The sequence below is a fragment of the Vipera berus genome (genome assembly GCF_964194415.1).
Source record: "Vipera berus genome assembly, chromosome: 2".
Lineage (NCBI taxonomy): Eukaryota > Metazoa > Chordata > Lepidosauria > Squamata > Viperidae > Vipera > Vipera berus.
This window is the reverse complement of record NC_138203.1, coordinates 34,848,354-34,872,036: the sequence shown is the minus strand read 5'-3', so window position 1 is coordinate 34,872,036 and position 23,683 is coordinate 34,848,354. Positions and strand designations below refer to the sequence as shown.

The 23,683-nt window shown below is 37.6% G+C and overlaps 1 protein-coding gene across 1 annotated transcript in view; it reads left to right on the top strand.

Moving 5' to 3' along the window:
- FCHO2 (FCH and mu domain containing endocytic adaptor 2) overlaps positions 1 to 23,683 on the top strand; it is a 77,522-nt gene that overhangs the window by 10,287 nt on the left and 43,552 nt on the right. The window contains exons 2-8 of the mRNA XM_081317841.1: positions 2,589 to 2,680; positions 17,527 to 17,601; positions 18,123 to 18,264; positions 18,350 to 18,502; positions 19,414 to 19,518; positions 20,040 to 20,138; positions 21,828 to 21,924. Of these exons, the coding sequence (XP_081173967.1) occupies positions 2,589 to 2,680; positions 17,527 to 17,601; positions 18,123 to 18,264; positions 18,350 to 18,502; positions 19,414 to 19,518; positions 20,040 to 20,138; positions 21,828 to 21,924 (763 nt within the window). The remainder of the gene's footprint in view (positions 1 to 2,588; positions 2,681 to 17,526; positions 17,602 to 18,122; positions 18,265 to 18,349; positions 18,503 to 19,413; positions 19,519 to 20,039; positions 20,139 to 21,827; positions 21,925 to 23,683) is intronic.

The following is a 23,683-nucleotide window of genomic DNA, read 5'->3' as shown; positions in this document are numbered from 1 at the left end:
GATGAATGTAGCCCTCTAAGTAATTTTCTGTACCCTACAACAATAGATAGGAAAGAGAAAATCCTGCAAGGTGAGGAGTATCCAAAAAGCAAATGGCATTGCTCCCTCCTCATGTCATTGGGGATACAAGGCAAGAACAAATTAGATGAGTAAAGGTAAAGGTTCCCCCGCACTTGTGTGCTAGTCGTTTCCGACGCTAGGGGCCGGCGCTCATCTCCGTTTCAAAGCCGAAGAGCCAGTGCTTGTCCAAGGACGTCTCTGTGGTCATGTGGCCAGCATGACTAGACGTCAAAGGCGCATGGAACACTGTTACCTTCCCACCATAGTGGTCCCTATTTTTCTACTTGCATTTTTACGTGCTTTCGAACTGCTAGGTTGGCAGAAGCTGGGATGAGTAACAGGCGCTCACTGTTACACGGCACTCGGGATTCGACCCGCCAAACTGCCAACCTTCTGATTGACAAGCTCAGCGTCCTAACCCACTGAGCCACTGCTCAGTGAATACTGAGACAGAAAAGGGTTGCCTTCTCCTCAGTGGTCCTGAACAATCAAATATACAACGCACATTTAGATTAACTGGGCAGTTTATTGAATTCAGCTATGTAGTACAGTACAGATCCTCCCTTGGAGTGCCAGCCACCTAGTAGTGAGGAGCTGCAGCAGTGGTAAGGCAAGTGGGAAAGAATGGGGCCTAGCTGTGGCCTCAGTATAAATAGTATACCCATTCCTCAACCTGCCCTGTCCTGTTACAACCTGTTTCTTCTTAATCCTTGAAATAATTTTTTGGTCTTGAGGATGTCCTGCATAAATATATCTATAGCTAATATGGCATGGCATGGCAAGTTAAAAAAAGTTAGTTTTAAGAGATTTTTTTGCTGAAAAGAATGCACTTCAGCAGCTGATACATGGCATATAAAAATTCCAACACTAGGTGTTAGCACTGTGCAGCACACAAACATTTTTTTTAAAAAAAATCCCCACAATTTAGTGACCTCACAAGCAGTGGTATAGGAAACAGGCAATTGGGGAAGAATAGGCCCAAGCTGGGATGGCCTTGCTCATTTTAGACTTCTGAGGCAAAGGGAAAATCTTAAGGAGACACTGGTAGGATCCACAAATAAAAGGTAGATAAATAGCTAAGATTCAGCTCTGGTCAATTGTGTATGAAAATACTTCTGCCTACAATTTCAGCATTTTCACATTTAGTGGGTCTTCAATAGACCTAAGAGCTTCATTGCTTGCCAAGAACCATCTATTATACATTCAGACTACTGCCATTACATACCTTATCTCAACAGTCATCCTGCAGCCATCTCCATAGCCTTAATAGTCAAAGTAAAATAATAAAGAATTAACTCTGTTTCATGGTAAAATAAATACATTTTATCTCTCATGGCATGTCTGTCACAATTTTCATTTTCTTCATCTTTGATTCACTAGAGCAGGGGTCAGCAACCTGAAACAGTGAAAGAGCCACTCGGAACCGGTTCCCTCACCAAAGGAAAAACTGGGAGCCGCAAAAAATGTACATGCACGCATGTGCAGAACAGGGTTTGACTGAACAGTGGAGACAAGGCAGGATATGCACCTACCCTGCATATCTGAATTGATTGGTTGAACTTTTTTAGTCCCTTTTTTGGGGGGGACTGCACATGGCAGAGGACTGGGAGCCGCAGGAGATGGCTGAAAGAGCCGCATGCGGCTCTGGAGCCGCGGGTTGCAGACCTGTGCACTAGAGACTTTTCCATCTGAAAAGACTTCAGTGTTGTGAATGTTGAGCAAACCAACCAGTCTTCATGCGGTGTTCATTATGTTTTAAGTTTGACTTATAGTATATTGTTTGAATAAGTAATTGGTTAAGATAATTTGATGGATGTATATATAAAGAGGGAAAATAACTAGGTGGTGGTTGTATGTTGAGCCTGTAGATTTAAACTTATTTAAGCCATATTAATAAAGCTTTGTTAATTTTTAAATATGCATATTTAAAATACAAGTTTCTTAAATTATTTTTATCTCACTAGAGCTGTATAAAGAATCATGTATGGGTAGTCCTTGTATAGCAACCATAATTGGGACTGGCAACTCAGTCATTAGGCAAAGCTGTTGCTAAGTGAAACTACAGCTTATGATCTTACTTCACTTGTCCTTTGGCTTACAGATTTTATACAAGAAAAGTGACTTCAAATCCAAGCATGTTCTTTTAAAAGAATGCACCAGATTGCATGTAATTTGCTATAGGTTTGCATCTATTTAGTATAATTCTAGATACTGTATTTTCCTACAAAAGGTTTTTTTAGATTGTAGAACTGTAGGGTTTGATGAGAACTTGATGGGGTTCTGTAAGAACAAGGCCAATCCCCCCAAAATCACTAAAGCAGAGATAATTTTCTGTCATTGGAACTTTGCCTCTTGATCAGGGATTCTGGTCTTTTTATATTGGATAAATATAATTACCTAAAAACAATTATCACGTCTCAGGGCACCACTGCATTCTAGTTTTGCAGCCAGTTTTGGGTTTTTTTTTAATGATTTTAATTATTTGTTTTGTGCTTTATCTGAAGTGTGATGTTTTTATTTTAATCTAGGGTGAAAGGAATAATGGCTTTGATGTCCTTTATCATAATATGAAACATGGCCATACATCTACAAAGGAATTAGCAGATTTTATAAGAGAAAGGTAAGTGATTTTTTAGCTCATTTTTCTGATGTAGAATAATCTTGATTTATGTAAAAATTGAAAGACCATATTCCTTAAAGCAGTTTATTTCGACCCCAAACCACCCCAGTGATGCCCTCGACGTCATGTCCCGTTGCCTGGAGGCGGTCCGGGTCTGGATGGGGAGGAACAGGCTTCGGCTCAACCCTGACAAGACTGAGTGGCTGTTCGTGCCGGCATCCCAGGAAATTCCAATTATTCCATCTCTTGCCATGGGGGGTGAGCTATTACCCCCCCCCCGTAGATAGGGCGCGCAACTTGGGGGTCCTTCTAGACTCACAGCTCTCTTTAGAAGAGCATATTGGAGCTGTGACTAGGGGGGCCTTTGCCCAGGTTCGCCTGGTGCGCCAGTTGCGACCCTATCTGGACCGGGATGCCTTGCGTACAGTCACTCATGCGCTCGTGACCTCTCGTCTAGACTACTGTAATGCTCTCTACATGGGGCTGCCCTTGAAGTCCACTCGGAGGCTCCAGCTGGTACAGAATGCAGCCGCGCGAGTTGTGCTGGGAGTCTCCCGATACTCCCATGTTACACCTTTGCTCCGCGAGCTGCATTGGCTGCCGGTTGTCCTCCGGGTGAGATTCAAGGTGTTGGTAATGACTTACAAAGCCTTACATGGCAGGGTCCGGATTACCTACGGCAACACCTGCGGCCGGCGTCAACTTCCCTCCGTCCAGTGCGCTCCCACAGAGGGCCTCCTCAGGGTGCCTCCGATCAAAGAATGTCGATTGGTGGCCCCCAGGGGGAGGGCGTTCTCTGTGGGCGCGCCAGACCTGTGGAACCGCTTGCCGGTTGAGCTCCGGATGGCCCCCGACCTTCGCTCCTTCCGGCGCGATCTAAAAACTTATTTATTTGAGCAATCTGACCTGGTTTGATGGGTTAGGGTTGGGGTTTTAATATGTTTTTAATTACTGTTTTAAACTTGGGCATAATATTTAATCGTTTTTTAACTTTTGTATTCCGTTTTTATGTTTATTGCCCTGTACACCGCCCTGAGTCCTTCGGGAGAAGGGCGGTATAAAAATATAATAAATAAATAAATAAATAAATAAATAAATAAATAAATAAATAAATAAATAAATAAATAATGCTTAATGTGGATGCTTTCCAGACCAACTTCTAAATATTCAGTAACAACAATGCTGGCAGAAAATTCTGGTTGTTGAAATATATATATATATCAAGTTCCGGGAATAGTTTTGTGTTTTTTTCTTTAAATACTTCTCATTCTGTTTCATAATTGTGTTAACACAATTATATAATGTATTATTATTTAATTGTTATTTAATTAATAATTGTATTGTTTAATGTATTATTTTAAAGCTTTCTAGAAATTAGTATATGGTCCTGTTTCCACGATATACCTCACATTCAGTTTACTAATCTAGTCAGCTTTCTTTGCTAGTAAGTCAGTTTGCAATCATATTGAGTTAAAATTTTCATTAATTTTTATTACAAATATGTGCATGATGTCTATATATTTCTATATAGATAGATATAAATTTTTAGATGGGTCCACTGTAGTTGATCTTTTTACTCTCTTAGTGAGGTTGGTATATTTTAATTTTTATGGTGATTTTATTTTTAAAAAATATTTTAAATTGTTTATAATTATTATTGGTATATATTTTTTGATTATTTGATGTACACTGCTAGAGTAGCTTTTTTTGAGATGGATAGACATATAAATGTGATTTGTAAATAAAAATAAAATAAATATAAATCATATGAATCACATGAGTTAGTGAAGTCCTATCCACAGCATGCAGGAAGTTCCTAGTACCTCACGAGTCTCTGCAGAGGAAGTATTGGTGAGACTTCATGATATCACACCAATGGCTAGACAGGCAGGTATTGGTGGAAAATGGGATATAAAAAAGGGAAAAAAAGAAAGGAATCAGCACTTCAAGCACTAATCCCAATCAAGATGAACTCACTTCTCCTGTCCCTTTAGATATCATCTCTGTAGATAGCCACCCTTCTGCAGAATTACACTATTTTCCCAATATTCCACCTATTATGGCCTATTGTAGTCTATGGGATAATTTGCTTACTTGTGTGCCTTGCAAGAAAAATAAAGTTTTAATGACAGCATAAAATTACACCAATGACTCAGCCATCACAAAATGTAACAGTTCCAACAATAAACATAAGACAGCCTGGAGGTGTTGGCAGAAAATGTAGAAAAGGAACACATGTCCAATAAATAGGACATAAGACACAAGACGACTCCTTCATAATCTATGCCCGGCATGCATGCATCTTCTCAAATGATTCTACTCAACTTATACTCCAGGAATTAGTGGCCAGCGGTTTGAGCTATGCAATGGTTTAAGATGCTACCGTACTTATTTGTAATACATGATGACATCTCTGAACTCCATGGTTTTCATCTTGCTTGCCTCTGTTGAATTTTGACATGAGAGGTGGTCTTAACTCTTTCCAAGGCTTTCCCCCATTTTTTTCTGTGCTGTGAATAGGAGGGAGTCCTTCCTACTCTTGATCTGAATGGGAACCCCAATCTAATGTAGTCTGTATAGATTTAGAAGAAGATATTTGGTTCCTATTCCACGAGGGAGTTATCATGTGGTATTGATGTTTTCTGGAATCTGAATGCTAATGCTGGCAAGAGGATTGTTCCTTGGAGTCAGGCTATGTCTAGGTAACTTTCTTCTGGCTGGGTGGGTGAAGCAGCTGCCTTGTGGAGAGTGAGGCTTTTTTTTGGCATTGTGTCATAGGACTAGGGTGATGAACTTCTTCCTTTTACCTATTTGATGAATGGGGTTTTTTCGGGACAGTCTGATCTTCTCAAATGAGATTGGCAGCTATTGGCATGATTTTTCATAGGAGAGTTTGAGAATGTTTTGCAGACGTTCTTGTGATTTGTGGCTGTTCTCTCCAAATGTTGCTGTTTCTTCACCTTTGGAAGTTTTTGAGTTTATTTGGCTACATTGTAGTGAGGGACCCTACTGTAATGTTTTTAACCATTTTATTTCATTACTGAATATAAATACTTCTAAGTGATATATCCTGCTATCATCCTAATGAGCAGAGAGCGTGTCATTCTCTGTCATCCAGTGAGTTGGGAAAACAAAGACATTGCCTACTAGGATATGAGCATTGCATCCCTAATGGTAATTAGGGCTTTTTCTCTCCAGCTTTTGGGTAGCTAGATATGCAAATTAGGTCAACTAAGCCTACATGTTTCATTGCAGGATGAACTGGTTCTTTTGGGGGATACGTGTAACACTGTCTAAATTGACTAAACCCATAATTTATTTTTTGTTGTTCTTACACTATTTTTGTACCTTGATTTTTATCTTTATTTGGACATTTTAACCTGCTTTAATTTTGTTTTTAATTTCTGCATTTATTTTTGCATTTATAAAGTTTTATTGTGTTGTAAACTGCCCAAGTCACTTAGGTAAGATAGATAGTGTAGAAATTTAATAAATTAATATGCTTAACTACAGGGGTCCTCAAACTTTTTAAACGGGGCCAATTCATTGTCCCTCAGACTGTTAGGGGAGGGCGGACACTAGTTTGAAAAAAATAATGATTATAGATTTGTAATTAGCAGGAAAAATAAATCTAGCACTTCTGAATTCTTTCCCGAAGAGGGAAAAGAAAGTTCACAGCCTGCCGGTTGCTAGCAAAGTCAAAGAATGTAGTTAGTACTCCTAAAGGCAAGAATATATAACGAATCAATTTTGCAGCTCTCTCCTGTTGCTACATCCTGTTACCTCCAGAATGTGCTCTGGGATTTCACAAGGGGCTAGGCTAAAATCCAGTTGATTAGTTGCAGCCAGGTGTTCGGTACAGACCTTGCCAATGTGATTTTTATAGCCCAGGAAGTGCCAGTCAGCTGGAGCTGCGCGCCAATCAGCTGGAGCCCCGTACAGATCTTGGGCACTCAGCAGAGCCCTGGCAACACCTCAGCTCCAGCTGCCTCTCCCACAGGCCTGTGCAGCGTTGCTGCCACTTCAGCTCATCCCCATGGTACACTTTTACACCTTTTTTTTACAGTGCTTTTCAACTAGTCCTATGCGTACCACCTGCCAGGTGCTGATGTACCACTGGTGGTATACGCGTACCACCAGTTGAAAAGCCCTGTACTATACCACCGATGGTCGCCCGGCAGGTCAGATAAAAAGACAAGGCGGGCCGGATCCAGCCCACAGGCTGTAGTTTGAGGACCTCTGCTTAACTCTGTTTCCATTGACCCTGTGAAGCCTATTGTACAAATGGTGTCTTAATGATTTGTCTGTTATTTTATATTAAGATTAGCAATCTTGCAATACAATTTTAAACATGTGAGCTTAAAAATAAGACCTGTTTAATTAAGTGGCTTCTTCCCAAGTAAAAGTGTGAAGGATTGCAACATTAATTAAACAATAAGGCTTGGACTTAAAATAGCAAGCTACAGGTAAAATATTCTTTGAAACATTTTTTCATTACTAGATTCCTATATATTTTATGTGTTTAAACTTTGTTTTAGAAATATTTGGCATAACATGTTAGATTAAAGTCTTAGTAGTTTTGGTGCTTGGTTTGTTTCTTAGTTTATTAATCCATATTTCGTTTACTTTAATATATTGTAAAGAATTTATTTCTTCAACAAAAGATCCATAGAACAAAGTTAGAAGTGGAATAATTAAATGTATAATAATAAAAATATGGAACAGCATACACACACACACAATTTGTTAATATTTTCTATTTTAAACGTGTTAGTAAAATCAGACACAGGTGAGATATAATGGAAAGTTTCAGTATTGCTTGTTTTTCTTTAAATCCATTATAGAAAATGTAGGGAATTCAAATATATCCAGCAGCAGCTCCCAACCTTTTCTATACTCCGCACCCCTAGAAGACTTCTGATATATTGTTTCACCCCTTACGAAAGTTTGAAACAGCGGCAACAAATTACCGTATTTTTCGGACCATAAGACGCACTTTTCCCCTCCCAAAAGTGGGTGGAAAAACGAGGTGCATCTTATGGTCCGAAGGTAAGTGAAAACACTTGTCTCCCATTCAGTCAACGCAGTCCATCAGCTCCATTGGAGAGATGTGATTGAATGAAGACATGGAATTCTCCGCCCCGCCCCTGTGATTGGTCGGCAGGGGAGGAAATACGGACGTGCCTGCCATGCCTTCTGACTGCCTCCCCCTCCCTGCGCACGCACATTTTCTTTTACCTCGCTGCTAAAGAAATAGTTTTTGCTAAACTAAACCTAGGCGACTTGCCCCAGCAAAGCCGTGAGGAGTTGTCCCTGCAGGTTTCTCTGCGAAGTTTATTGGAAGTGATTTCCCATTTGCAAGATAATACTGCTAATTGTTTGAAATTGCTTCGGCATCTTAGAAAACCTATTCAGGGAAAAGAAACTACCGGTACCTACCTTCCTTCCTTCCTTCCTTCCTTCCTTCCTTCCTTCCTTCCTTCCTTCCTTCCTTCCTTCCTTCCTTCCTTCCTTCTTCTCTCTCTTCCTTCCTCTCTCCCTCCCTCCCTCCCTCCTTCCTTCCTTCTCTCTCTCTCTCCCCTCCTTCCTTCCTAGTATACTGGTACTATTTGGTTCAGAATTTTTTTTTTCTTGTTTTCCTGCTCTAAACACTGGGTGCGTCTTATGGTCAGGTGCGTCTTATGGTCCAAAAAATACGGTATGCATACACACTATAATTTTGAAAACCCAAGTTTTCGCACCCCTGGAATATCCTCTCACACCCCTTGTTGGGAACACCTGATGTAGAGGTAGTTCTTGACTTACATAATGGAGTCCAGAATTTGTATTGTATGTCATGATGGTCATAGGTTGAGGCACCTAGATGACCAATCTGATTTTATGAATTTTTTTGTATCGGTCGTTAAGCAAACCCATTGTCAGCAATGGGCATTTTTTGCTAGAAACCAGAAGAAAATGTTGGTTTCCAGCAAAAGAATGTAATTAGCAGTCATGTGATTGTGCGATGCTGCAAATGGCCACAAATGTGGACTAGTTGCCAAGTGCCCAAAATATGATTGTGTGACCATACATTAGAATTTTGAATCTGCATCATAATTCACTTTTGGAGAATCTGTTGTAACTTTGAACAGCCCCTAAGCAAACAGTTGTAAGTCAAGGACTACTAGTATAATATAGTTCACACTAATGCCTGTTGTGATTCAGCGTCAGCCTGTGATACCGGCAACTGAGTCTGATGATTCTGAAGAGGAGGAGGAGGAGGGGTTTGGAGAGCCTTTGGTGTCAGAGGGAGGCTCTGATGCACTGCAGGACACTCAGCCTGGCCCCTCCCATCATGTTCCTCATCAGACTCAGCCATGTGAGCACAGGGTATTGGACGTAGATGATTCACAGCTGGATCTATTCAGGGACGCTAGGAGCAGGATGCAATCCAGCAGAGTAGAACAGAGAAAGGCAATGAGGCAACTCGGTGAGAGGAGGAGAAGGCAATGAGAAGCCATGCCTTGCGACTATTGATAAAAGGGGAAGGTGTGGGAGGTGCTGGTTGCTGAAGGCAGCCGTTTGAAGATCTTCTGCTAGAGTCCTGGTCTGTTATTCCTGTTTAACTCTTGTTTGAACTTTTGGTTTAACTCTTGTTTGAACTTTTGATTTCTTTGCAAATAAATTTGGTTGGGTTTTTCCAGCCTGTTGACTATAAAAAGGGGTTGTCCCTGACATTCAAACAGGGCCAGTCATAGGCTGGAACAGAACTATGCCAAATAAGAAATTTGAGGTGAATCAGGAGAATAGTTCTCAACAGAAACTGATTTCCATCATTTCAAAAGAAGCAGAGCCATATGACTGTCCACTGATTGCTAGCTTTTGTAATCTCTATGCTCTTTTCTGCTAAATTGCAAACACTGAACAGGTTTTGTAAAAATATAATTTAGGTCTCTGCCACGAGGTATTTCACAATGACTATTGTAATACTTACTGGATGCCTGATTACTCTTCATGAGACATTCAGTCTTTTATCATTGGACTTTTGGATTAAAAAAAAGAGTGGACATATCACAGTAGAATATGTTGGCAGTCTCCAAACTATTGCAGGTAGTAAGACAGGAGATAACAAATAGGGTAGAGGGAAGATTATTTCACCCTGTAAAATATCTTTCTGAAACAATGCTGTCTTTTATGATTTCGCTTGTAATATTGTCAGTACCTTTATTTCTTTTATTTTATAAAAAGGGATTTTAACATATATTTAAATATTTGAGAGAACCAGTTTGGTATAATTGTTAAGGCATCAATCAGGCTGGAAACTAGGAGACCGTGAATTTTAGTCCTGCTTTGGGTACAAAGCTAGCTGGGTGGTCCTGCTTCAGTCTCTTTCTCTCAGCCCTAGGAAGCGGGTGATGGCAAACCACTTCTGAAATCTTGCCAGGAAAACTGCAGGTATTTGTCCCAACAGTCTCCAGGAGTCAACTCACTGACTTGAAAGCAATTGATGAGAACTGAAATGAATTAGTTAAGATATACTCATATAAATATACTGATGTAGGCCAACATATCTGCTTCTATTGTTGCAAAGAATTTTGAATGTCCAAACAAAAAGCAAGTATAGACTAGTAATCCTTAATTAAATTCCAGTGTACAAGAAATTAGTATAAGTATTAAGAACTATTTCTATCATACCATATCCTCAAGAATGTTTCATAAATGGATATATTTTTTTAATATTTCCAAAAATGGAGCCAGACTTTTACATTAATTATTGTAGATAGTACTGAAGAATTCCACTCCTGCAAATAACATGTAAATAAAAGGAATTAGAGGTTTTTAATACAGAAATCCACACAACTGCTTCCAGTTCCGGATCTTGGCACTGGCAGACGCGTGGGGGATTGCTCCTCCTGCCATCTGGCTTTCTTTCGCCAGGGGACCCCTGAAAGGGGGTCAAAAGTCACCTTGGAGAGGCGATGAGCAGGGAAGAGGATTCTCCGATCGATTGTGGGAGGGTGGCGCCCCCCCACTTCGACTTGGAACAGCTCTTCGGACTGATGAAGAAAGGATCGGCCACTCCCATGGCCCATCGTTAATGCCGTTTCCAGCCGAGGCCAAACTAACAACTTAGCACTTGAAAGCACAGCGGAGGAACTGGGTGAGACCTGCCTTCTCCCCCTCCCAACTTTCTTTTCTTTGCCTGTTAAAAGGCCTTTGAAATTGCTTCCCCCTGCGAGGAAAGAGGGAAGGGAATTTTTTCTTCTCCCACCCAGTTAAATGGCAGCATTTGAATAGATTGGAAAAAAGCACCCTGAAAAAATATAAGTAATTGGTCTTACATCCCTCTTACATTTGGTGACCTAAAAAGCTCCAATCTCGACGGGATCTGGCTATTTTATGCATTTGACAAAAGGGAAAAAAGAAAAAAGACAAAGAAGAACTTAAATTTGATAAAAGTCTACTCTTTCTCAAAAGGATTTTAAATAACACTGGGGACATCTTGTGGTTAAGCCTGGTAGAACAAGCGAATATCCATGGCAAATAAATCTATTTATAACTCAGATCTGTCCTTGGCATTAGCTAAAGATAAAAACTTGAAACAGCTGGGAGATGAATTTGGCTTCTAAGAACTGTGGAGGTGAATATTTACTGACTCTTGTTTAAAAATTAGCCTCCACTAAAAGACTATAACTATTCCAGAAATGGAGGGAAACCAGCTACAAACTTCAATTGACTATAAGCTTATACTTGAAAAAATTCTTGAAGCCACTGAGATAATTAATTCTAGATTGAAAGATAAAGGTGCTAGCTTGAAACCACAAATTGAAACCCAGACTCCAACTAAAGAACTTATAACCCAGAAAACAACAAAACCAGAAGGAACCACCACTAAGACAGAGGACTCTAAGGAACAACAAGATATTGAAAAACTTAACATCCAAATTTTGACTCCAGCTAAAGATTTTACAACTCCAAAAGTATATGAAGCGGGAAAAAGTAATACCAAAATAGAGGATTCTAAAGATCAACAAAGACAGCTTATTGAAAACCTGGACAACCAAGCAATAACTACAAAATTGGATACGACCTTCTACTTAAATCAGAAGATACCAGAGGAAGGAAGAGACCAGACTGAAGAGAAGATAAAGATATTAGAGCAAATACAGAGATTTCAACCATCAGCGCAACAATTCAGAGATTATAAATGGTTTAGCTTTTCTGGATCATTGACAGCTAGACAGTCTCCTTTGATTCAAGCAATATGTGCTGGAACGAAGGGAGACCTATCTGACAACTCACAAGTTTTTGGTCTGGAAACCTGGTTGGCAGAAAAAGAAAGCTAGAGTTAGGTTTAAAAAAAAAGAATTGTTAGAGAGCTACTAAAGGCTATTCTTTTAGTAAGGTGTGATTATTAGGTTATGAAATAGGAAATATCTATGAGATAAAACTAGAATGTGTTTATTTACTAGGCTTATTTTAGATATAATTTGTGTAATGAAACAATGGAAATTTGGGTTATGGATGCTATTATGGATGTTAAAGGTTAAATTTGAATACTTTAACTAAAAATTAAGAATTAGAATTCAAAACAGAACATGGATATGCATAAATAAAAATAGATTGACAAATCTAGGTTATTGTATTAGTAAGCTGCGATGTATCAGGATGAGAAATAGAAATGTTTATGAAATAAAACTAGAAGTTACCTATATAGGTATTAGGTTTATATTTGATGTTATAAATTTTGTGCAGTGAAATAAGGGAAATTTGGGTTATGGATGCTATTATGGATGTTAGGGGCTAAACCTGAATACTATAATCAAAATTAAAATTAGGAAAAACTTTAAAGCAAGATATGGATATGTGTAACTAAAAATAGACTGATAATTGTTTTAATTGAGCATGTTATTGTTAGAAATTTTCTAGTTTAAGCATGTTATATTAAATGTTAAGGGAAATAGAGAAGGATGTTCTGATAATGTAACCTGAGATAGGTACTAAAAACTCTGTTATTGAACCTTTGATTACCCAGTCACCTTGATGCTTTCTAAATATTTTGATGTTAAAATTGAAAACTAATAAAACTTATTTTTTTTAAAAAAAGAAATCCACACAACTGGATAGTACTGTCCCAGCTCCAACTATTTTTTTAGAGTTGTATTTGCATATATTTCTGTAACTCAAGCAGGCCATATTTAATGGAGACTTTATTTTTGAAACACTTCCACTTGAATAGACCGTTGCAGAACTTCTATATATTCTTTCTCTGTTGTATACGTTACTGACAATGGGTGAAAAGCTGGCATTGTATAGATGCATGATGTTTTTAGACAAAGTATGAAATGTCTAAAGTATACATACTATATACTTTCCCTAGCTATTGTGTATAATACCTAGGCATTACGCAGAATGACAACTATTTAGGGAAAGTATGAAAAGAGAGTCATGAAAAAGCTTAGAGTTAGAGATAGGCTTAGGCTTTATTGAAAAGATGGATATGAAAATAAAAGAAAAAATGCAAAATAAAGTACAGGACTTTCTTGCTGATAATAACAAAAGAAAAAGATCAGTATTTATCTTGTAACAAGGAAGGCTGGAATGGCATTTAGCAGGAGTATTTTCTACTTTGCCAGTTTGCCTTTTGGCATTATATAGAATGCCTAGGAAATAGTGAAATATTAAGCATTTCATTCTTTAACGTCCCATTTTTAGCATTCTGTAGATTTCCTGGCATTCTATAACAGGGCTTTTCAACCAGTGGTACGGGTACCACCTGTGGTACATTGGCACCTGGCAGGTGGTACGCGACCATCCTAGAAAAGTGGTAGTGGGGGAGGGGAATGAACTGAACCAGTGGCAGCACCGCACAAGCCTGAGCGAGAGATGGCTGGAGCTGCAGGGCTGAGCGGAAGCGCCAGGATCAGCGCCAGGCTCCAGCTGGAGCTCAGCACTGATCCTGGTGCTTATGCGGAGCCCAGAAGAAGCGCCAATCAGCTGGAATGTTGCAGCATCTCCAGGGTCTTGTGATTTACATTCAGATGCTTGGCAACTGATTCATATTTATGACGGTCACAGTGTCCCAGGGTCATGTGAAGTGACTAAAACCTGCTGCAACCACCCAGCAGGGGGGGAGAATAAAAACCAAACACCCACTCCCAACCCTCAACAGAAATGCTCACAACAATGAAAACCTCAGACAGGAGGAAGAGCGCCGCCAGGTGGGCTAGCAGGTGTCTTGCTTGACTGTGGCTTGGGAGGCACTTTTTTCAGTGCCATTGTAACTTCGAACAGTCACTAAGTGAACTGTTATAAGTCGAGGACTACCTGTACTTCATCACTTTTTTCTTTTTTCTTTTTTGGTCATCAAGTTTTTGACACCTTGCTAGGCGACTGGTGGTACTCGGATGTTGCCATATCCTAAAAGTGGTACAATGGGTGAAAAAGTTGAAAAGCCCTGTTCTATAAAATGCCTAATTTCACACATTGATGGTAACATATATGATCTCCGAAGGGTATAATTTCCCTAAAATGCATAGGATAGGATTTTCTACATCACAGTCTGAGTAATGACTGCTGCACTTGGCCCATCTTTTGAGGCATCTATTTGTAAAAGAAAAGGTAAATTAAATCTGGAACCTTTCAACCCAGGGTCTCTACACAATGTACTTTTCAAATACTTAAATACTTTTTAATATTCCTCTGCCCACTAAACTATTCAGATTAATTATTAAATTTGTAAGAATGTGATTCCTAAATTGCAGCACAGGATCTTGGAACATTGTAACAAACCCACAAGGGCAGCTATGGGATATTTTAAATTTTTATGACCTTAAAGCAGGGTTTTGCAATACCATATTTTGTGAAGCTGGATTTTCAGTGACTGCTGTAACAAAAATCAGTGTGGAACAGGAAATGAGGGTAGTGATGTCCAGTGCGATTCTGTGTTTGAGAATGAGAAACAACAGGTACATCCATTGCTAAGTAATGAAATTAAAATATTTTTTAAAATTTCATTTTATCTGTGCTATTTTTCAAAACAGTTGTTAGGTTATAAATACTTATTGTTTGGACCTAACTGTTTAACAAAAAGAACTATTAGTTGTTTCGTTTGGCCTAAAGTGCCCTGAAAGAATTACTGTGACAATAAAGCGCAGTGAACCGAAAGTTTGGGAACCCTATATAAGGATTTGCACCCTAAGGTAGACAGTTATGGAGCAATCTATAATAACACCAAATTAAAGTTAAAAAGGCATTAACACCTTCATTTCAGGAAATCAATCTAGGTGAATTGCCTCTATGTTTTAGAGTAATGAATCTGGTCTAACAAGGGTGTCTACTCTAAATCCCAGATATTTTGTTTCTTGGAAACCAGGGACACACCTAGAGGGTTAATTATTAGATAAGCTTTGTGGAGACTTCCCACCACATGCTTTACATGTTCCAGATGCTTCTTTTAGCTGCAAGTACAAATAATCAAATCATCTACATATTTTCCATGCTGCTATCCTTGACCAGGCAACATCTGACAGATGAGCCTCAGAACCATTTCAGAAGACTGATGGAGTCCAGAAAGAATCTATGTGAAAGAAGTCTTGTGGAGTAGAAAAGGCAGTCTGAATTTCTTTTCAAGAGGAGTCTGCCAGTATTAGTTTAAGAAGTTTAAGATGAGTGGGTAGGAGGATAAATGGATGAACACAGAGAGAGAGAGAGAGAGACTGAACCAGTCAATCAAATTCTTTATCTTTGGACAATGATTAACTATGAAACATCAATATTGTTCATTTCTTTGCCTCATGAGGTTTGGAGCCAGTGCAGTGGGTGTTTTGTTTATTGTTTGCTACTGGAAAATTCTCTTTTATTTCCAGTTTCAATATTTTTATAGCTTAACTTTCATTATGTGTCAAAGCCCCTCTAGGATAGAGAATGAGACAATGAGCATATTATAAAAAAATATGGGAATGGAGGAAATGAAAGCTGGAATCAATGTTGGAGGTTGAAATGCACAAGAATTTGAGATATGCAGGCTATAATATCTTATTATCCCAAAAGAAAGAAGACTTAGAGGAGCTTATTGTTAAAGTAAAAACCTAAGTTAAAAAAATCCAGTTTAATGTTCAGTATGAAGAGGGAATGTCCATTCCGAAAGATCAGAATTCTTTAAACAATAATCTTACATATGGTTGTGAGAGCTGGACAGTGAGAAAGAAGAAACATATCTTCAAATTATGAATTAGGAGTTGATTGTTAAAGTTATAGGGAACTGCAGAAAGAATGACTCATTCAGCCTAGCTAGACCAAATAGGGTGATTCTTCCCTTGTGGTAATATCAGCAAGCAGAAGAAAAACATACTTGGGCAGTGATGTGAACAAAAGATGGCAATATGATGGCTTGCCAAAGTTGAGACTAATAGCAGAACGGGAAGACAAAGTAATTTTCTAGGAAAGCAGTAAAGGAAGCAACCAACTCAATGGCATTTAATGCTAACTAATTCTTATCTGCTAAAAATTGAACCAGCTGTTAAGATCAAAGTCGTGTACAGGAAATAGTAACTGCAAATATTTGCTAAAGTGGGATTATTTTTAAAGAGTAGGCTATGTTTTGGAGGGCATAGTGAATTTTTCTGTTTCTGGACTGGTAATCCTCAACGTATAACCGGTTGTTTAATGACCATTCGAAGTTACCACAGTCTTAGAAAGGTGGTTTGTGGCCCGTAAAACATTTCTGGCCATTGTAGAACATTGTGCCACCTCCTCCCACAGTCACCTGGCACTTTCAGGTATTTGGCTCACATTTATAGCCAAGCACCCCACAATTGTGTGATTGCATTTGCAATATTTCTGTCAGCTTCCCCAGAAAATCACTGAGGAAGTTGGATAGGGAAGATTGCAAGTGGAAGAGGTGGAAGAAAGCTGAAATTCTTCTGTGAGCTGCAGAAACGGAGTTGAAATTTTAAAAATTTGCAGTCTGACAAAGGATTTCCCCTCCATGTGCCTTCAGCGGGCTGCAGGAACATTTGTATACCTATCAGTTTTTATTACTTAGTGCTTAAACTCACCCTCTTAATAAGCTTTTGTGGAATTAAAAAAAGATGGTATAATTTTCCAAAATATAAATGATGAGGTAGTCCTCAACTTACGACCACTTTTTTAGTGACTATTCAAAATGGAACTTACAAGCTCTACCTAAAATTCTAACCATTGCAACATGCTTGTGTTCATGTGACCAAAATTTGGGCACTTGGCAGCAGGCCTGCCTTTACAACTGGGAACATTGCAACTGGGGAGGAGGGCAGGAAAAACCCTGATGACATAGTAACAGAGATTTGGGGAGGGGAACAGATTGTTTTGTTTGCAAGCAAATGATTTTTTTTTAACATTCAAATTGTATGACAAAGCTTCTTTTCTTTACCCATTACAAGAAAGAGCTGAGGGTTTTTTCCATGCCCATGACACTATTCTAGCATATTAGTACTTTGACAGTTTATAGTTTTGGAAATGTTGAGCTTTTTTTTTCTTCCATTCAATTGTGTAAGATTCTCAGAGACTGCCTGACAAGTCCCTGCAGTTTTCTTGGTAAGGTTTTTGCAGAAGTGATTTGTCATTGCCTCCTATCTAGAGCTGAGAGAAAGTGAGTGGTCCAAGGTTACCCAGGTAACTTCGTGTCTAAGATGAAACTAGAACTCCTGGTCTCCGAGATTTTAGCCTTTATGCCTTAACCATTACACCAAACTAACTGAGGTCAATTAAGGGTTGGATTAATATAATTAGTGATTATTGTTTTAATTAATTATTCTAAAAACTATATAGATTTTGCATTTTGTTTGCTGAGCAAACAAAACAGGGTTGTTCTTTTTTCTAAATAGGGCTACAATAGAGGAGGCATATTCAAGATCAATGACAAAGCTCGCCAAATCAGCAAGCAACTATTCACAGATTGGGTAAGTTGATGGAGTCTAATAGCAATACAGCATGATTCAGATTCTCTCTTAATATCAGAAATACTTGAAAGGAAAATTGAAAGCGTTAGGATGGCTTTTCTGCTTTTCTCAACATAATCCCATTAATATTTTAATTTCAGTATTTTATTATAGTGGTTCTCTGAAATCCTGGAAGAAATAGAATCTACAAATGCTAGAATTCTTGCTAGGAATACAATGCTACGTTCCACAAAGAAAAAAAATTCTGACTATTCTTGTGGCTGAACTAAAACTCCTGAAGTTAACTGGATCTTGCTTTCCTCAACTCTAGTTGAATGCCTTTCAACATTAGTACTACCATATCCATAACAGATTGTTGATACACATTTAGGTGACTAACTGTAAGCACAATATCTGCTTCTGAAATAATTAAATAGAACTCTTTAAAAATACATGCTACACTGCAGGAAAACATTGCATAATATATTACCTTACTTTCACATAATTTCTGTACCTGAACTATTGTCATTTTCACTTCTTAGGACATTTGCACCAGTCTGGGATGTTTTCAAGTCATCAACTGAAAAATTAGCATGCTGTCATCTAGAACTTGTTCGAAAACTGCAAGAACTAATAAAAGAAGTGCAGAAATATGGAGATGAACAAATAAAAGCTCATAAAAAGGTTATGTATATTCATAAATTTTCTTTAATTATTTTACGTAAAGTAGTGAATTGGTAGCATTTAACACCCATATAATATTTAACAGACTAAGGAAGAGGTTTCAGGGACTTTGGAAGCAGTTCAAAATTTTCAGAGTATTACCCAGGCCCTGCAAAAAGCAAAAGAAAACTACAATTCAAAATGCGTGGAACAAGAACGTTTGAAAAAAGAAGGTGCAACACAGAGAGAAATAGACAAGGTAACTTTCTTTTGTTTTTGCATTTTTCAGCCTGAAAAATTACAGATTTCTTTTTCTAGGTGAGACAATATTAGTGATAGTGTAACACGTTGTTTGCTTACTGAAATAGTTGTACATTAGCAAACATTCAAGCAGAAATGTATCATTTTTGCTACTTTATTCCCCAAAAGGTAAATATGTTGACTTAAAACCTTATGTTATGGACTTCTGAAAACTTATACTATCCATTCTGGTGACTTCATAAGTCAAATGTCTTAAAGTATCCAGTATTCCATAGTGTGAATCTTAAAAACAAAAAAAGGAAGACTGTTCAGCTTTGACAAATTGTAGAAATGCTTATTTTATTGGGGGCCATTATTTGTCTGAAATCTGAAAGAGGAACAGAGGTTACTTCACTCTCAGTACTTATATTTTTCCTAAACTGTGATGCTGTCCTATTTTTGTTTGAGATTACAGTGTTTTAATGGGAATCTCCCCCTCCCCCCCAAAAATAGTTGAACAATCATTTTCTCATATATATTATAATAAAACTGTTATGTAGTCTGTTACAGGGAAAAAAGCTGTTTTACATATTTTTTTAAAAAATTTAGATGTTCTGTTAATTTTTTATGAGTTACGTACGGTAAGAATGGATATTTACTCTGAGAGCCAGTGAATATGTGTAAGGAAAGGTAAAGGTTACTTGAACTCAACTGTCAATGCATTTTTCTTGGTAATAGTACAGACGTTGCTTGTCACTGCCTTCTTCAAGAATATTATTTTCTTTTTTTACCTCCCAAAGTAATCTATAATTCTGGGATTCCTGTGCATTATTAGCCAGATCGATCAATCAATCCTGGCTAATTTTGCTCCCAAACCCAGCCAGAACTAAATTTATGGTAAACTGTCTTCCTCCTCTGTGATTTGTCTAGGCGGCAGTAAAATCCAAGAAGGCTACTGAAATGTACAAATTATATGTAGAAAAATATGCAGTAGCAAAATCTGAGTTTGAACAGAAGATGAATGAAACTTCCCAGGTAAGCTTTATCTCCAATTTATTAAATCAAAAGTTATCATGAAGTAGATTCACTGAACCAGAATGTCTGCTTCAGGCATGTCAAACTCGCGACGTCACGCGACTTCTTCCCCATTGCCGGCAATGGGGTGGGCATGGTTTCAGGATGACACGTCCAGCCCTCGGACCGGGAGTTTGACATACCTGGTCTACTCCAAATATGCCTAAATCTGAATCCTACCCATTATATATCAAATAGCTAGAACCTTGGTTAATTTTCATTACATAGACAGTTTTCCTCCCTTTTATTTTGTAGCATTTTGCAAGGAGTCTGATAGAAGAAAAAACAAAATCCAGGTTAAAAAAAAATTGTATTTGGGTTTCAGAGGAAATGTTTGCACATAAACCCAAATAGCCCCTGGGACATTTTAAAATCTGGACCAGTTGTTCTTTATATGCATTAGTATTCTGTTTGAGAATAATTGTTGAACATAATAGCCTGTTTTGTCATTGGCATTAAATTAAAATCTTTTCATATTACAGAAATTTCAAGATATTGAAGAAATGCATCTCTTCCATATGAAAGAGATTATAGAATGTTTTTCAAGTACAATAAGTGAAATTCATTTACAGATTGGAGAGGTGAGTAATTGTGTTTCATTAATCATGCTCTGAATTGAAGAGTCTTTCATATCTGAACTGCCATCCTATCAAGGTTTGTGTTTAATATTTGTTTGAAATCATTTGGGAAGATTTAATGGGATAACTGTAAGGCAGTTTTAAATATTGCACTATAATATAAATGTGTTATATTTTTATTATACAATGTACACATATTTTAAATTTAAATAGTTTCATATCTAAAAGAAGAAGAAAAAAATTTAGGGAGCAAATATTTTATCAATAAATAATACTAAAATGTGAAATACACTTTTCTCAAAGGCATAATTAAATTTTTATATTTCTGGTCGTTTGCAATGCTACTGATTGCTTCGTGATTATATTTAGCTAGCATCTTAGATAGAAACCAGCATGTGGTTCTCCCTTTGGGTCACTAGGAAATTTTCTGTGCGCTCTCTCTCTTTCCCTCTCTGTGAATTATCTTTTATCTCCTTTCCTATAATTGTACATTTTAGAAAAAATCTTTACTTCAGTCGGGATTGCTGCATTCTGTACATCAGAAAATTAATCCATATAATGTAGAGATGTAGGAAATCACTGTAACAAAAAAGCTAGATAAAAACAAGCAATAAATTAGCTTACACACTTCTCCTTAATTCATAAATAACTAGATTTAAGCCCATTATAAACATGGTAAATACTTCCATCTTCCTCTTATGTTTATTTTTGATGAAAGGTGTGATGTTTATTCTTAATCGTTGTAGCAAGCATATTCAGAATTACATTATACTGGAATTATGCCAAAAGGAAAATAGATTTAAATTCTATTGAAAATGATAGACAAAAGGACTGTTCCTTTTATGGCATAAAATACATTTTCATCATACAAGAATTCAAACATGGGAAATGTAGCTGCTACCTCATATCAATTATAACATTACAGTGGTAAACAAGCAAAAACATATTTAGCCTATATCTAGTTAGCTAAATTAAGCTTTCTAAATACTTGGCCCAAAAATTACTTCTATCGAATACTATAGCATTTTCAAGATTCTTAGATTTCCATGTCAAAGGAAAAGTTCCCAATCATATAAAGTATTCAAGAGTACTTACAGAAATTGAAAAATGCAGACCTCCACAAATCAAAAATGTTTGTAAAGCTGAAGAGACAAATAACAAGTGAAAAAACACATTCTGTTTGAATTAAGTTAAACAGCAAGGATACAGAAAAAGATACAAAATGGAAGCCATCCCTCAAAGTTAGAAGAGAAACAAAAGTTTATGGTCAAAAGAAAAATAATATATTAAGAATAAATGAAGAATGACATTGTCTGGCTCTGTTTTTCACAGAGGCTGCAAGAAACTAAAGTCAAAATACCTTAAATTCAGAACATTTGCACATACCATTTCTCTGAATAAATTTTTCATATTTCATTGCTATAATCTTTTGGCTTGCCTGGTCTGTATTGAGTGAAGAACTGATTTGGGCTGCATATAAACTATATAATATAGTTAATGTATGTACTGTAAATGACAAATTTCCTTTATTATTTTATATTCTTTATTTTCTTGTGGGCCACAATGCTAGTTCTCCAGGGCTGCATGCTATAAAGCCTTTCTCTTTCATCTTTGCTCCTGTTTCATCTGAAAACTTCTGCAATGTTAAAATTCCTCAATAATCTTCAGGTGAACTATTTTTTTTCCTGAAAGGTCCATGAAGAATTTATAAATAACATAGCAAACACAACAGTTGAAAGTCTGATACAAAAATTTGCTGAGTTAAAAGGCACAGGCAAAGACAGACCTGGTGAGTTTTTGTGAGTCTTTTCTTAATAGCTTTTTAATACCATTGAAGACAAGGTTCTGTTACATGGTTTTTATAACACTCTGGTCATTCATTTGAGCGGTGTGATGGCCTAGTGGTGAAGACCACTCGCCTCTCACTTGGAAGTTTGAGAGTTCAATCCTAGGTAGTGGCAGATGTTTCTCTCCTAGGATGCAGAGAAAAAATGTCTGCTGCAAACTCCATGTGAGTGTCAGGAAGGGCATCTGGCCAGTACAGGCTCAGCTCCATCCATTCATCCTGACTCTACCCAAAAATAGCGACTTACAGGTTCATTAAAAAGGAGTTTTGTTCATTTATTCATTCTGTTCATTCTATTCATTCATTCATTCATTCATTTATGACCTTCAAGTCAGTGTTGACTCATGGCAACTACCTGGGCTAATCCTTACAATTTACTTGTCTTCTTCTCAGGGCTACGAGAAAATGACTGGCCCAAAGTTATCTTGCTTGACTTTGGCCCTAAGGTGGAACTAGAACTCCCAATTTCTATGTTTCTAACTTGGTGCCTTAATCACTACATCAAACTAGCTATTTTATGTAGTGTTTTAAGTGTTGTAAGGGATGCGGTGGCTCAGTGGGTTAAGATGCTGAGCTTGTCAATCAGAAGGTCAGCAGTTTGGCGGGTCGAATCCCGAGTGCCGTGTGACAGAGTGAGCGCCTGTTACTTGTCCCAGCTTCTGCCAACCTAGCAGTTCGAAAGCACGTAAAAATGCAAGTAGAAAAATAGGGACCACTACGGTGGGAAGGTAACAGCGTTCCGTGCACCTTTGGTGTCTAGTCATGCCGGCCACATGACCACGGAAGACGTCCTTGGACAAGCGCTGGCTCTTCGGCTTTGAAACGGAGATGAGCACCGGCCCCTAGAGTTGGAAACGACTAGCACGCAGGTGCGGGGGAACCTTTACCTTTACCTTTAAGCCATTGAGAGTCATGCATTTCAGATGGGCAGCTATATAAATTGAATGAACAAAGAAGATACACTTTCTGCATGTGTATCATCCTATCAAAAAAATAAAATCAGCTATAATTTAGTGATTGCTAAACTGTTAAAATTCATTTTTAAGAAACAATTATATTTGATACTTTTACACTGACAATCCTCCTTTAATTCAATTTACCTCAAGTGAAATTGGCTCAGTCTTGAGATTAATTTTTAATATACTTATATCCAGGCTAATTATACCAGCCAAATAAAATTAATATTTATATTTAATTTTAAAAATCTACTTTATGTTCTTTAATTTAAACATATTTTATTGTGTCTGGAAAGTAATGAGTTCCTAAAATAGCATTTATTGTGTAGAACAATAGACTCAAAGTATGTCCTGCTTTCTCTCTCCTTCCTCCCTCCCTCCCCTTATTTCCACTCCCTTCCCTTCAAGGAAAACAACATGGTTACTCTTAAAAACTGTATAAAAATAAATAAAAGACTTTCCAGTTAATTTATTATTGATTATCTAAGTTAGTCAAAGCCAGTGTCAACTTTCAAAGTTTAATAAAACTGCATCACATTTATATCTCTATATTATGTTGAGGCTGAATGCATTCCACCTTGAATTCTTATCCTCTAAATATAAATACAGGTAGTCCTTAAGTTACAATTGTAATAGAGCCTGCCCATCACAGTCATAAGGCATGACTGTTATAAATCGGGTTGCACACATAATTGACTCAATTTTACAGACTTTTGTGTGGTAATCTTTAAGTGAACCTGTTGCTT